Here is a 12,106-nt window from a genome sequence, read left to right as displayed (position 1 = left end):
GCACGTTGCGTGTGTGCTCTTGAATGATATCCTCCAGAGCTTCACTGTGAAAACGTATGAATAAAGATTAGCGTAACAATGAAATCGGCCAGGTATACAAACCTGTGAAGATAAAGGGGGGGCTGGTCAGGGCTCTGCATCAATCCAAACTGGTGAGCAAGGGAAGGTGGGGGCTGGGGGACGAACCCAGCGGCGGAACCAGCGAGTTTGATTAAGGGGGCCGAACAAATATGACTAGTGCAATAAAATATATATAATTATACATTTAAAGAACTTTTTTTTAAAAAAATATTATACTATTTCTTACCAAAATCATCATATTTGAAAAAAAAAATAGATGAAATTGATATTTCTTGTACTATAAATATTAATATTTACATAGGTATTTAAAGAAATGACGACTAGGCTTGGGGGGCCACTGCCCCTGCTAGCCCCCCTTGGTTCCACCACTGGACGAACCAGCTGTGACCAAACCATCAGGCATCTGTGTGGGAAGCGACGCAGGCACCCCAGAACAACCCCTACGTGGCTACGCGTGGCATATTGCATAGGAGGAGCTACGGAGAAAGAGGACAGAACCGAAGCCGAGGAGGCTCCGACTGTAGCAGTAGAGTACAAGGACATCATGATTGGCGAGGCCAGGTAGGCGTACGACGACCTTATTTATGGCTATGGTGGCCGCGCGGCAGTCATAGGCGGTGTTGTAGCGGCGGCGAAAGTGGTGGGTTGGACGATGGTGGTTTGGTTCCGTAGAGGGAGCAGAAGGCAAGGTCGAAGAGGGTGGCCCCACCGCCACCACCCCTCTTCATGGCCCATGCGCCGCTGCTGCTCGTTCGCGGCCCCGAGGCCTGAGGCAGAAGGGACTGAGTGCGCAGACGAGCAGGTTCGCGAGCATTCACGAATTAACGGGTGAGAGACCCGCTATGGCCTCAATCCAACGGCTCATATCGCATATTAGCCGGATCTGACGGTTAGCAGGCTAACGGGTTACATGGCTATATCCATTGCCCGTGGTTTTGGTGCAGGATTCGTTATGTAGAGATTGTCTTCGGAAGCTAGCATGCTCCTAGACTCATTTCTCTGTCTCAACCGCTCAACAAGGGCGTGAAAGGGGTCAATAAACAAAATCAACATTATCATTTTTTGGTACTGAAATATTGCTATGTATTTCTATAGTGATTGATACATGCATTTTTTAGAGAATTAACTCTGCTTTTAAGAAAGCACAACATAACAAGGTTTGCTGGGGATGCCAGCTGCATTATAAGTTCATGGCAAATAGAGCCACGTTACAAGTTAATGCAAGATAGAGCTAAACATTCGAAAACATCAGTTGTTGTGGTGGTCTTGGGCTTAAAATTCTTCAGCCATTGCAGAATTGATACATGCATTCAAACATTACTTATTGTTCAAGCAAGTACTCCTATATATAATATTTCATGGTACTATTAATCATAGGTTCTCATGTCTGGCATCCATAGTTTAGGGACACACAGATAGTTGATATATATTGTTTACTTTTAACAGTGAATATATATAAAATTGTGCATAGATGATAAAAAATATTTGTTGATACATGATTTCTATAATACAAAATTGATGTTATTGTTAGATTCATTTTACAAAATACTAATGGTTTCGATTATTTACATCACTTAGTTGTTATACTAAAACTAATATTAATATTTTAGCTCTATTAATACTAATAAATAGAGATGAATCTAGTGGGTTTACTGATGACTGATATGTACATTTACGTAATCTGGGAAATGAAAAATAATATAAACTGATGTTTCATGTGTTATGTAGGGTGCTAATAAGCTACAGAAATTGAACATCTATATCAAATGTTGGCTATGAAATGAAGATGATCCTCCTACATGGATGCTGGAAAGGGATGCAAAAGGGCTGCTGCTGTAGAAGTTTTTGAAAGAAAATGCATAATGAAAGATGGCTAAAGGTTGGAGAGAACATTGTAGCTTTAATGAACAAATGACCATGTGGGATTTGTATGTCCACAGTATGGTGTATTTTGTTATGTTTCTAATCAGATTTTCTTTAGTTGCTTCTTCATTTTTTTTTTAAAAAATGAGAATCAAAACTTGGCATAGCGAGAAATGTACAAGATAAACAAACGCAGACTAACTATATTATATCTGTCTACAAGATAAAAAAAAGGTATATGTCAATATGAAAAGTATAGGTAACACGTACGAGCGATAAAACTGAAAAAATGTAGATAGAAATGAAGAGCCAACTGAAATATGAGGCTATCAGTATCAGAAAATAGTATGTTTAAGTGTGCAAAAGGAAAGTCAAGTAGTTGGAGCGTCAAAAATATAGATGATATAGGAGTAAAGGAGTAAACTCGGAAAATGACGGATGAGTATAATAAAAAGATAAGGACACTAGCAGAATCACGAAACTGGCGCAAAAAAAGAAAGAAAAAAATGAACAAGATATGAGGGCACGAGGATTCAAACGCGGGGTGTTGAGCATGGAGTGGAAGGCCGAATCCAGAACTTGGGAATCGAACATGCACTGCGGAAAGCTAGGAAAGGGAAACGGTAAAATGCAGACGGGTTGACCAGTGCGAATCGTAAAACACAAGTGATGGTGATAGATAAGGATTGCGCGTGCATGCCGTTGCAGTGACGTTCATTCGGAGATTGATTCCTAGGAGCTGGTCTCGCTCTGGAGGAACAGAGGGAAGCATCGATTGAAAGTCGGTGCAATCATGGAGGTCGTCAAGAAGATGGCTCAGCATTCACTCCATCAGTGTAATACATATAAGAAGACCAGTGAATTTTGCAGCTGATCTCTATGATTAGCATGCATCGGTTACTCGGCAAGATTTTGTATGGCTTAGTCCTCCTAGCTTCTTGTAGCACTGTCTACTATTTAATTTGATTGTAATGAAACAATATAAGCAATGATGCAAAGCTTTTTTAAAAAAAAAAGTCAGAACAACTTATAATTTAGAATCGAGGGAACAGTTGTTTTTGTTCTAACTCTGTGTACACTTTTTCCTACTTTGTCGTGTCTAATAAAAATAGCAGCAAAACTCTTGTCATCCTCTAAAAAAAGAACACCAAGCTCAGCCTGCTCCATCGGCTACAAACCATAGCCTAGCATGTGTAGCATCTGGAGCACCGCCTACCTGATACTGATGCAGCCGAGGAAGAGAGGGAAAGAAGAAGTGCATCTATCACAGCGTGTGCAAATCGGTCTAAGCGCCAGTGCATAGTGGATGGAGTCAAAGTTAATTCATTAACTACAAACTTTCAGCAAGAATCACATGTGTGGGGTAGAACAATTGTTACTAAAAAGAACTGCATGCCCAAGAAAGGTACATAGGAAATGCAACATAATCAAAATGAGAATCAAACAACATGATGTGGTAATATTCAGGAAAAGCTTTCATCTTCCACAAACCATGAATTTCCAGTTTTCCACCCGAAGAATGTGCACGACTCCGGTTACTGAAAAACTAATGCCATTGAATTCGGTATTGCCATTCAAATAGGATAACTACATAAATAGGAATTAGCAAATAGAATGGGGCACCACAAGATAGACGCACAGACAAAAAAACAACATCGAGCATAACCCAGCTTCAGTAATCAGTACAGGTCAGGACCAAGAGTACAAAGAAATACCAAGACATATAGTTTAGGCCACACATTGTACATGATGTTCTTATTTTGGAACATGATGAGGTGACAATATCCACACCTTCCCATTGGTCTGCATATGCTCAGAAACTATGGCGCCAGAACAACAAATGCTTAGACACAAGTTGAGCTAGTCCAATGCTATGAGACATAATTATTATTAAATTAAAAATGCTAGGAAATACGAGATGCTAGCCAGCATCACCAAATAAAATATTTGAACACTGCACTAATAATGCTCATGTCCCGATCCTCTCTCGCAGCTCAGAGATAATGGAAGGGAACTGCTGCACCAACTTCGCAAAACCATCGGTTAACACGGCCGCCTTGAAATTATTTGCCTCAGCAAAGAAATCAATGCACATGTCCTTCAACTCTGGGCAGTTGTACATTTTAGCACACGCTAAGGTTGAGGCAACTGTATCCACTGACACATCCTCCCACAACTTTTGGGCACAGAGAAGCTTCAGCCGGTCCAAGGCATACCGATCAGCTGCAGCAAGCAAGTCCCAAAGGGTCTTGATTGGAGTGTTCCCAAGCTCTTCATCACCAGGTAAGGCATCTGTGTACATGAATTGCAGCATGAGCTTGAATGTTGCTGGGGCAATCTCGTGAAGGGTGATGGGCGTCATTGTTGTAGCCTCAACCATGGATCCAAAGAGCTCTGCTTTGAAGACAGGTGAGCGGGCAGCAAGCACAAATCGATGTGCGTGGAATGTCTCACCGCCAATGACAAATGACACATCCATTCCATCCATACTATCCAATAGAGTACCCATATGTTTCCCTATGTTAGAAAGTGGCACAGGGATGACAGAGTTGCTCTGTAACACCACGATGGTGCAAACAAACTTGATATGTCCATCCTCCACATAATTATTAACCATATCAGTATGGCTCCCAAACTGAAATAACTGAAGTATGTCAAAATATCTTTCTGATGGGAAGGACCAACTACTTTCAAATTTAAATGCTTTACCATCCTTGTTCTTTATTGATGTAGTGAAGATGGCCTTGACCCATGTGTTTCTAGACTTCCTCAAAAGTTCGAGAAAAATAGAGGGATTGTCTCTACCTTCCTCTGGAGTCTCTTGGGCCCCATGTGGGTAGAAATTTATCCTCCATATGTGCCCCCCGGCAGATATAGCATCAGAGTTGACAGCATGGCCTGCGGCAAGGTGTTTGGTTTGCTCATAGTTTATTTTGAACTTGACAACAACTGAGGGAGAATCCATTATTGTGGTGGTTTGTGCCTCTAGGATGGATGAGCGGCGTCGCTTACTCACTGCATAATTATGGATGAAGTAAATTTGACATTAAATACCTAAAATTTTCCATATCATAGTACATGAACTTTTTCAATGCCACTAAAGTTACCATTGCTAGTCTCAATGGTGACTCCCCTCATTCTGTGGCGTGGCTAGCTCTCCGGAATTGGTAGGTTTCGTTTCCTGTGACGACGATTGGAGACAAGGTAGTTTGCGAATTGAATTTCACCTGCATCATGGGAGAAACCAAGATTACGGACAAAAATAAGAACAATACTTATAGGCTAAGACTATTTAGATCCATTTGATAAGTTCATCCTCAAACCCACACAATTACCCACTACCCCATCATGGATAAGAAATGAAACACATGCTCATCACCCCACCATACCCTTGGAAAGGTGGTACCATGATTGGAGGCCCTGGACTATGGTGGCGTGGGGCTCCTGCACGGTGAAGAGGATTCGGTGTGACAAGCTCAAATAGATCTATGGCAGCAAAGCTTAATCGGTTTCGATGTGGTGAGATCGGGATTCAGTGATGACTCTAACAAGGTGGGATGGATTGTGAGAAGAGGATGATATCTAACAATGAGGCATTAGGGGGGAGGCGGCGGCGTGCCTGAGACCTATGTGCGGCTAAGAGGAAGGGGAAAGGAAAGGGAAACCCTAGAATATGCCTTATATATTAGTAAGCGGGTGCCATCGAGAGCGTGAGATCAAATAAGGTGTGTTGAAATGGGTTGCATGGCCCATTATAACGTGGAGACCACATGTGTAGCCCATGGGGCCACCTAGGTTGTGAAATAGGCCCATAACTTAACAGTGGACATTAATTTATGACAACAAATTTGTTTAAGATCACCACTCCTCTTGGCAGAATGGATATGCATAATATATTGACTTGGATATGCAAGGAGGGTGAAGAATGGTAGATTCATAAGAGTACTTGCTAAAATTAAGTAGGAATCATGTATGTTTCAATCTGCATCATCAAGAGATATTAAGGGACAGTCATGCTAATCCACTCCACAAACATGGTTAGAGGGTACAACAAGACTTACAAGCCCCCATATTACAACTCTTCGCGTGCGCAAGCACCATCAAGAAAACAAGAGTGCAAACCTCAATTTCCATACTTGCACTAAACACTTGTAGTGATTGTATTCATCTTCTCTTGATCACCTTGGTTGATGGATCTCTCAAGTATATTTGCTAACCTATCCTATAGCATCCAAATGCTCCGACCAACTTCAAATGGCAAGGAAAAGGTGTACATACTACCCCCCAAACACCCTCTAACTAGTTGTTGTCATATTTGGGTTGTTATGCCTCTCGTTGGAACATCCGTTGGCTGTAATATCCTCACTAAATCATATGATGAGTGCCACATGGCTAGCTCTTGTGCCCCAATCACGTCACTAGGGGCCTGTTTGGTTGGGTGGTTAACTCCCAACCAGGCTCTAGGAAGCCACCCTTCAGCTGTTTGGTTGTCTGTAAATATGCCGAAGCTAGGCTCTACTAAGCCACTTTGGACCTTGTAGCCTGGCTCCAGAAAAACATGGAGGATGACCATTTTTCCTGGCCAGGCTCTGGCCAGCCCTTGGTCAAGATGGCATCACCTTCCTTCTGTCTTCCTCACTGCATGGCCACCGCACGACGGCGCTGGCGCTCCGCAACGATGAGCCTTCGCAGTCATCACCCTCTCTGCCTCCCTCGAGCCAGGCAGGAGTCCTCTAGTCTGGCGCCCAAACCCTCGGCCTCGACGAGCACCTATGCACGATGGGCCATGGACGCGGCGTCGATGCTGGAAGTGTACTGTTGCGATCGGCGCAAGCTCCTCAGCTTCATCCTCTCCACTCGATCTCTCCCGCGAGCGAGCATGGTGATGTCTTCGCGGATCTCGGCCCACCGGTGCCACCGCTGCGAGCGCGGGCGAGCGTGGCGATGTCGTCATCCTCGTCCTCTGGGTCGGCCAATTCACCGGTGCCGTTGGATGCTGGGATGGCTGGCAGGAGAAGCTGGCGGCGGGGACCATGGCGAACTCACCGATGCTGAATGCACTTCCAACCGGGAACATCTACCCGTGAGGGTGTGTCCCGGCAACGGCAAGAGCGTAGTTCTGTAGATTTCATCCCTACAGTGTCTCGGGCTCTCGGCAACGAGAAGAACTCATCGTTCTGCCAACAGCAAGAGCAGCCATAAAACTGAACTCTTCTTCATATTTCATCCCGATGGCGAGCTATTCTGAAACTCGCAGAATTGTATACCATAGTTGGAAGGCCAAATCTCTTCAGTTACAGTGATCTTAGGTCAACTACAGAGAACTTTTGTTGAGCAATCTTGGTTCTTTTTTAATCAGATCAGCTTCAGTTGCAGAATTGTATACCATAGTTGGAAGGAGGATATAGATTGGTTTACAAGGTTTGTCATTCTAGTAATCAAGTATATATAGGAATAAGACTGGACTTGTGTTCGATGTGTGAACTTTTGAAGGCTTAAATAAATAGTTAAATATTGCCTCCTGATGATTTGAATAGACACAGAAAATTCACCCTATGACCTTTGTATCTGATACATTTCTGCTCTCAATGGTAAAGCAAAATGCAAGAACTCTATTTTGCTTTTGATGCCTAAACACTAGTACAGTACAACACCTTCTTCTAGTCAATATTTGGTATGGTAGTTTTGTTCTTCACCTCACCATATCATTTGTGCCCTTGACCCCTTCTCCTTCACTGCCTAGAAAATTGCTCTGATGTGTTTTGTTAAGTGATTTCAATCTCTTCATTAAGATTGTTTGGTTAATGAATTTCACTAGGTCTTGTTCTTGCACAATTTGGGGATCAATCATCTAGTTATCCAATGGGGTTGACCAAATTTTTTGGCAACCATTTTTTGCATAAATCTCTTTGTTTTTGACATGTCTTTTGACCAAGCTTCAATCCTATGATTTTGGGTCTCTTGTAGGGTCTTCAACTCATGCTCTTGATTTTCCATTAAAATCTCTTCACCTAAGTCAATCTGTTTGCATATATGAGACTAAAACCTTGTATAGTATCAAATATTTTAGTCCTTTTGGACATGTTGTAACAAAATTGTGAAATCACAATTACCATAACAAGGGTACTTGGTTCTTCAATATCATCCTTAATGCATTTAATAGCAATTATGTGGAAAACACATTGTTCTTCCAACAGATCGAAGTAGAATATACGATGGTCTTCTAGAAAACAAACACGAATCATTGGAGTTGTGGAATCATCATGTTAGAAAATCATGGAACTACCATAAGCTACTAGTGAAACTTGAGCACCTCACAAGGCTAATGCCCCCTATTTGGAACATGGGGTTTTTCATGTTTGTCACTACTACACAAATGATTTTGCAAGACGATATCCTTTATTAACGGAGGCGGTCACAAAATCCAACCATCACGGTTAATGCCTATGATTAATGGAGGCATGTATTTTTTATTTATCGAGGTGGGCACTTTTTCCCACCTCTAAAAATTGATTTACAGAGGCGAGCGTTCTTAAAACAACTCCCTCCAAAAATAGCATATTTTCACAAGTGGTCATATTAAAGTGTCTGCCTCCATAAATTGATTTTCAAAGGAGGGCACACTATATTGCCCGTCACTAAAAATTGGTGGCCTAGACAACCCATATCCCGACCCGATATCACACTCATCATATGTATACAAAGAGTTAGGTTTTGGGAGGCCACTAGTGTCATCATCTCTTTCCTCTCCTCTTAGCCACCAGCAGCACCCTCATCTCCCAATGCCAGCAGCGCCCTCAACTCCCTCTCTCTTTCTCCCCACGCTAGCTCCCTCTCTCTTCCTCCCCATGCCAGCTCCCTCCCGACAGCGCACCCAACTCCTCCCATGGCGGCGCTCCCCTCCCCTCTCCTGGTGGCGCATCCCTTCTCTCTGTCTCTCTCCCACTCCTCTAGGCACATGGCAATGGTGCCCCTCCTCGGTGGCGGTTGGATCCAGCCACCACAGTCTCCTCCTTGGTGGCGGCAGATCTGACCATCTTCTCCTCAGTGGCAGTAATTCCAACCCCCTCCTCCTTAGTGGTAGTGGATCCGGCCTTATTCTCCTCGGTGGCGGCAGATCCGGCCTTCTCCTCCTTGGTGGTGGCAATTTCGGCCCCCTTCTCCTTGGTGGCGGTGGATCTAGCCCCCTCCTCCTCGATGGTGGCAGATCTGGCCATCTCCTCCTCAGTGGTGGATTCGCACCCCTCACCGGCGGCGGCAGATTTGGCCACATCCATAGCAGCGGCGGATCCGGCCCCTTGGTCATCCTCGGTGGCCGACCCGATGGCCCTAGGAGGTAGCTAGAGATGGGGTGGCAGATCGACAACGACATAGCTAAGGTAGTGGATTGACGGCAATGGCGCAAGGCCTAGATCCGTGTGGCCTAGATCCAGGCCATGTGGGTTTTTTTTATTTTTTGTTTATTTTACTCAATTTACAGAGGTGGGCAAAAACAACTGCCTCCATTGATCTTCTATTTACCATGACCATTGATTGGAGGCGGTTGTAATGCCCTATCTCCATTAATCCATTTGGCCCACCTCCAAAAATTTTTTTATAATAGTGTGTATTTCTCATAATTGCTATATATTTACTGTGAAAATGATCTAATTCAAAGTACCCAATTTATTCATGTGAAGTTCTTGCATTCAAAAGGGCGGCTAATTGTTTCGAATATGCTCAGCCAGAGATAGAAATGAAGGAAATAGATTGTCTGAATTTGAAGACATCACCAGAGGGGCGAGAGCCACACCTGAATAAAATTCCATTGATTCCGGCAAGCCGGTGCATGGAGGGTCCAGGACTGAAGTTTACAAAAAGGTTTAGGACTAGGAAAAGAGAGAGATTACAACACCAACACCACCAACACCACCACCACCAACAACAACAACAATACTCAAAAGACTCAAGGATAAGCCTAGACAAAAGCTGAAAGATGCCAACCGAATGTTGCTTTGCGCCACCACCGAACAACATACTCGGTTTCACCGTGACCATTGTGCCCTCCACCACTCCTTGTAGCTAAGCCATTCTGCTACCGCCCTCCATTTGAGGGCCAACTAGTGAGATGGGGGCTAAGAGTAGCAACGGACACGCAAGCCCAGGATCATCAAACATGGCGACCTCCCTTGGAACTGATGGTGACATCCTCCAACACATCCGAGCCCACATGCCACTATCCAACGCCATCCACGGGGAGGAAGCCATGGAGGGGAATGGCGGCAGTAGTGGAAATACCACCCGACATTTGTTTTTTTGGCACCATCAAGACGACCACCAATGGAGTAGAGACGCCAGAGGAGGACACTCATCAAAACATCAGCAACAACTGACAACTAGAGCCAGTCTCACCCAAGAGGGTCCAACAACAACATGGCCGTGGCATATCCCTCCACAGTGGCACACTCAAGAGGGTTACGACATCGACGATGTCGCACCACCGGCTCCAGAAAACCAGAGCTAGGTTTTCACTAGAGGGGAGGGACAAAACTACAATCAAAGAGTTGGGAGCCTACATTATCGATGCCTCCAAGGAGGTAATCGACGTTGGAGTGCGTCGCCGTCGATCGCACATACAGGGTCATGCATGGCTTTCACCATAGTCTGTCAACTTGCCAAAGTGAGCTAGCATGGACGTGCAGAGATTGCACTGCTCATCGAAGGACCTCAACGTTCTGGAGCACGTAAGGAGGCACAACACCCATGTGGGCCCCACGACTAGGTACCGCAGCCCGGTCGCGCCAAGTCCCATGGTCGGGAGCCGCACACTACCTACAGGCCGCCGTGCCCAGCAGCGCTATAGCCTCAGGCTGCCAATGAGCACCACCACCATGTGGCCACCTCGAGCGTCGAGGACCCACCAACGCCTCTGACTTTCCATGGCTGCCCCCGCCACCGCAAGAAGTGGAAGTCACGCCAGCACCATCAGATCGATGGCAGGGGTCACCGGATCCGGCCACAGAGCCACCGGATCTGGTGAAGGTTGCTCTAGAAGCATCGGGAGCAAACCATAGCCTGAGCGAGCAGAGCATCCACCGTCGAGGAAGCATCTTCTTGCCATTGTTCGTCGTGCCCCGGCAGAGCTGGATTGGGCAAAGGGCATTGTGTCCAGACCCCTAAGCCACGGATCCAGAGCTGTGCCACCCTCCATGATCGCCACTGAGCGTCCTTCTTGCTGGAGGCTCCAAGGTTGCCAATGGGAGGAAGGGAGAGGAGGGAGCACGCATCCATCCCCAATGAACACAGAGCCGACCACTGGAAGCAAGGATCTGACCAAAGCTAGCAGATCGAGATATGCTCGAGGGATTTTGGATTGGGGAGAAAGGAACGATGGAGGATAGAAACATGCAGGGGCGAGCCTATTTGGGTGCCGCCCGCTGGCCGCCGCTGCCACAGCTTCGCTGGCGAAGAGCCGCGGCAGCAGCGGCCGTGCTCGCCAGGGAGGGTGTGGTGGTTGGCGGCCAGACTAGGTCGCCCTCGGAGTCGCCTCGCGAGCGAGACGACGCGATGGCCGCATGGGCTGTCTGAAGCAGTACCTATCAAATTGCCTGAATTTAAAAGAATGAGCACATCTTGTTTACCAATAAAGCCTCTAAACCTCATAGTTCTTCTCTTCCTGGGTTTTGGTTCTGCGTGGGGTAAATATTCTGCAGAAAACAACATGCACAAACAGTCAACACCTTATTCAGAACAGTTCCCATCTTGTTCACTGGTATTTCACCCGTGTTCGGCTGGCCATAAAAACGGCTGATGCTAATTTGTTGTGAGGAAAAAACACTACTGGCTGACCGTAAAATTCTCGAAAAGCTCCAGTATCATGTGGATAGGAGGAACCTAGGCTGGACATTTATATATGCATGATTCTTGCTAGTCCACTTATCGAAACAAGCATAAAGCACAATTCATTGGCTTTTCTATATGCTTTGAGAGCTGCTAGCTTATTGTCAACTGAATTCTTGTTAGATATTTTTTTGTGTCATTCTTCTTGTAAGGAGGCTTGGCCTTGCCAATGATACTCCTACTAATCCTCTTATTCTTAAAAATAAATGACAGAGCACTAGCACTAGCAGTATCCATTTCTTTTGGTCTATGTAAAACAATTATATAGCGAATCTCTTCTTCC

At 45.2% G+C, this 12,106-nt stretch overlaps 1 protein-coding gene across 2 annotated transcripts; it reads right to left on the bottom strand.

Moving 5' to 3' along the window:
* LOC110437151 (BTB/POZ and MATH domain-containing protein 1-like) lies at positions 3,647–11,924 on the bottom strand. 2 transcript variants are annotated; one of them, XM_021465470.1, is made up of 3 exons: positions 11,565–11,924; positions 5,052–5,171; positions 3,647–4,959 (listed from the first exon to the last, which is right to left on the bottom strand). In XM_021465470.1, exons 2-3 carry the CDS (start codon positions 5,080–5,082, stop codon positions 3,914–3,916), a joined length of 1,077 nt encoding a protein of 358 aa, XP_021321145.1. In that variant the 5' UTR covers positions 5,083–5,171; positions 11,565–11,924; the 3' UTR covers positions 3,647–3,913. The 2 variants fall into 2 exon arrangements, with proteins under 2 accessions (XP_021321145.1, XP_021321144.1); XM_021465469.1 differs by lacking the exon at positions 11,565–11,924 and adding an exon at positions 5,334–5,671.

The sequence above is a fragment of the Sorghum bicolor genome, chromosome 7 (genome assembly GCF_000003195.3).
Source record: "Sorghum bicolor cultivar BTx623 chromosome 7, Sorghum_bicolor_NCBIv3, whole genome shotgun sequence".
NCBI classification, from domain to species: Eukaryota; Viridiplantae; Streptophyta; class Magnoliopsida; order Poales; family Poaceae; genus Sorghum; species Sorghum bicolor.
This window is presented reverse-complemented; position numbering and strand designations above follow the sequence as displayed.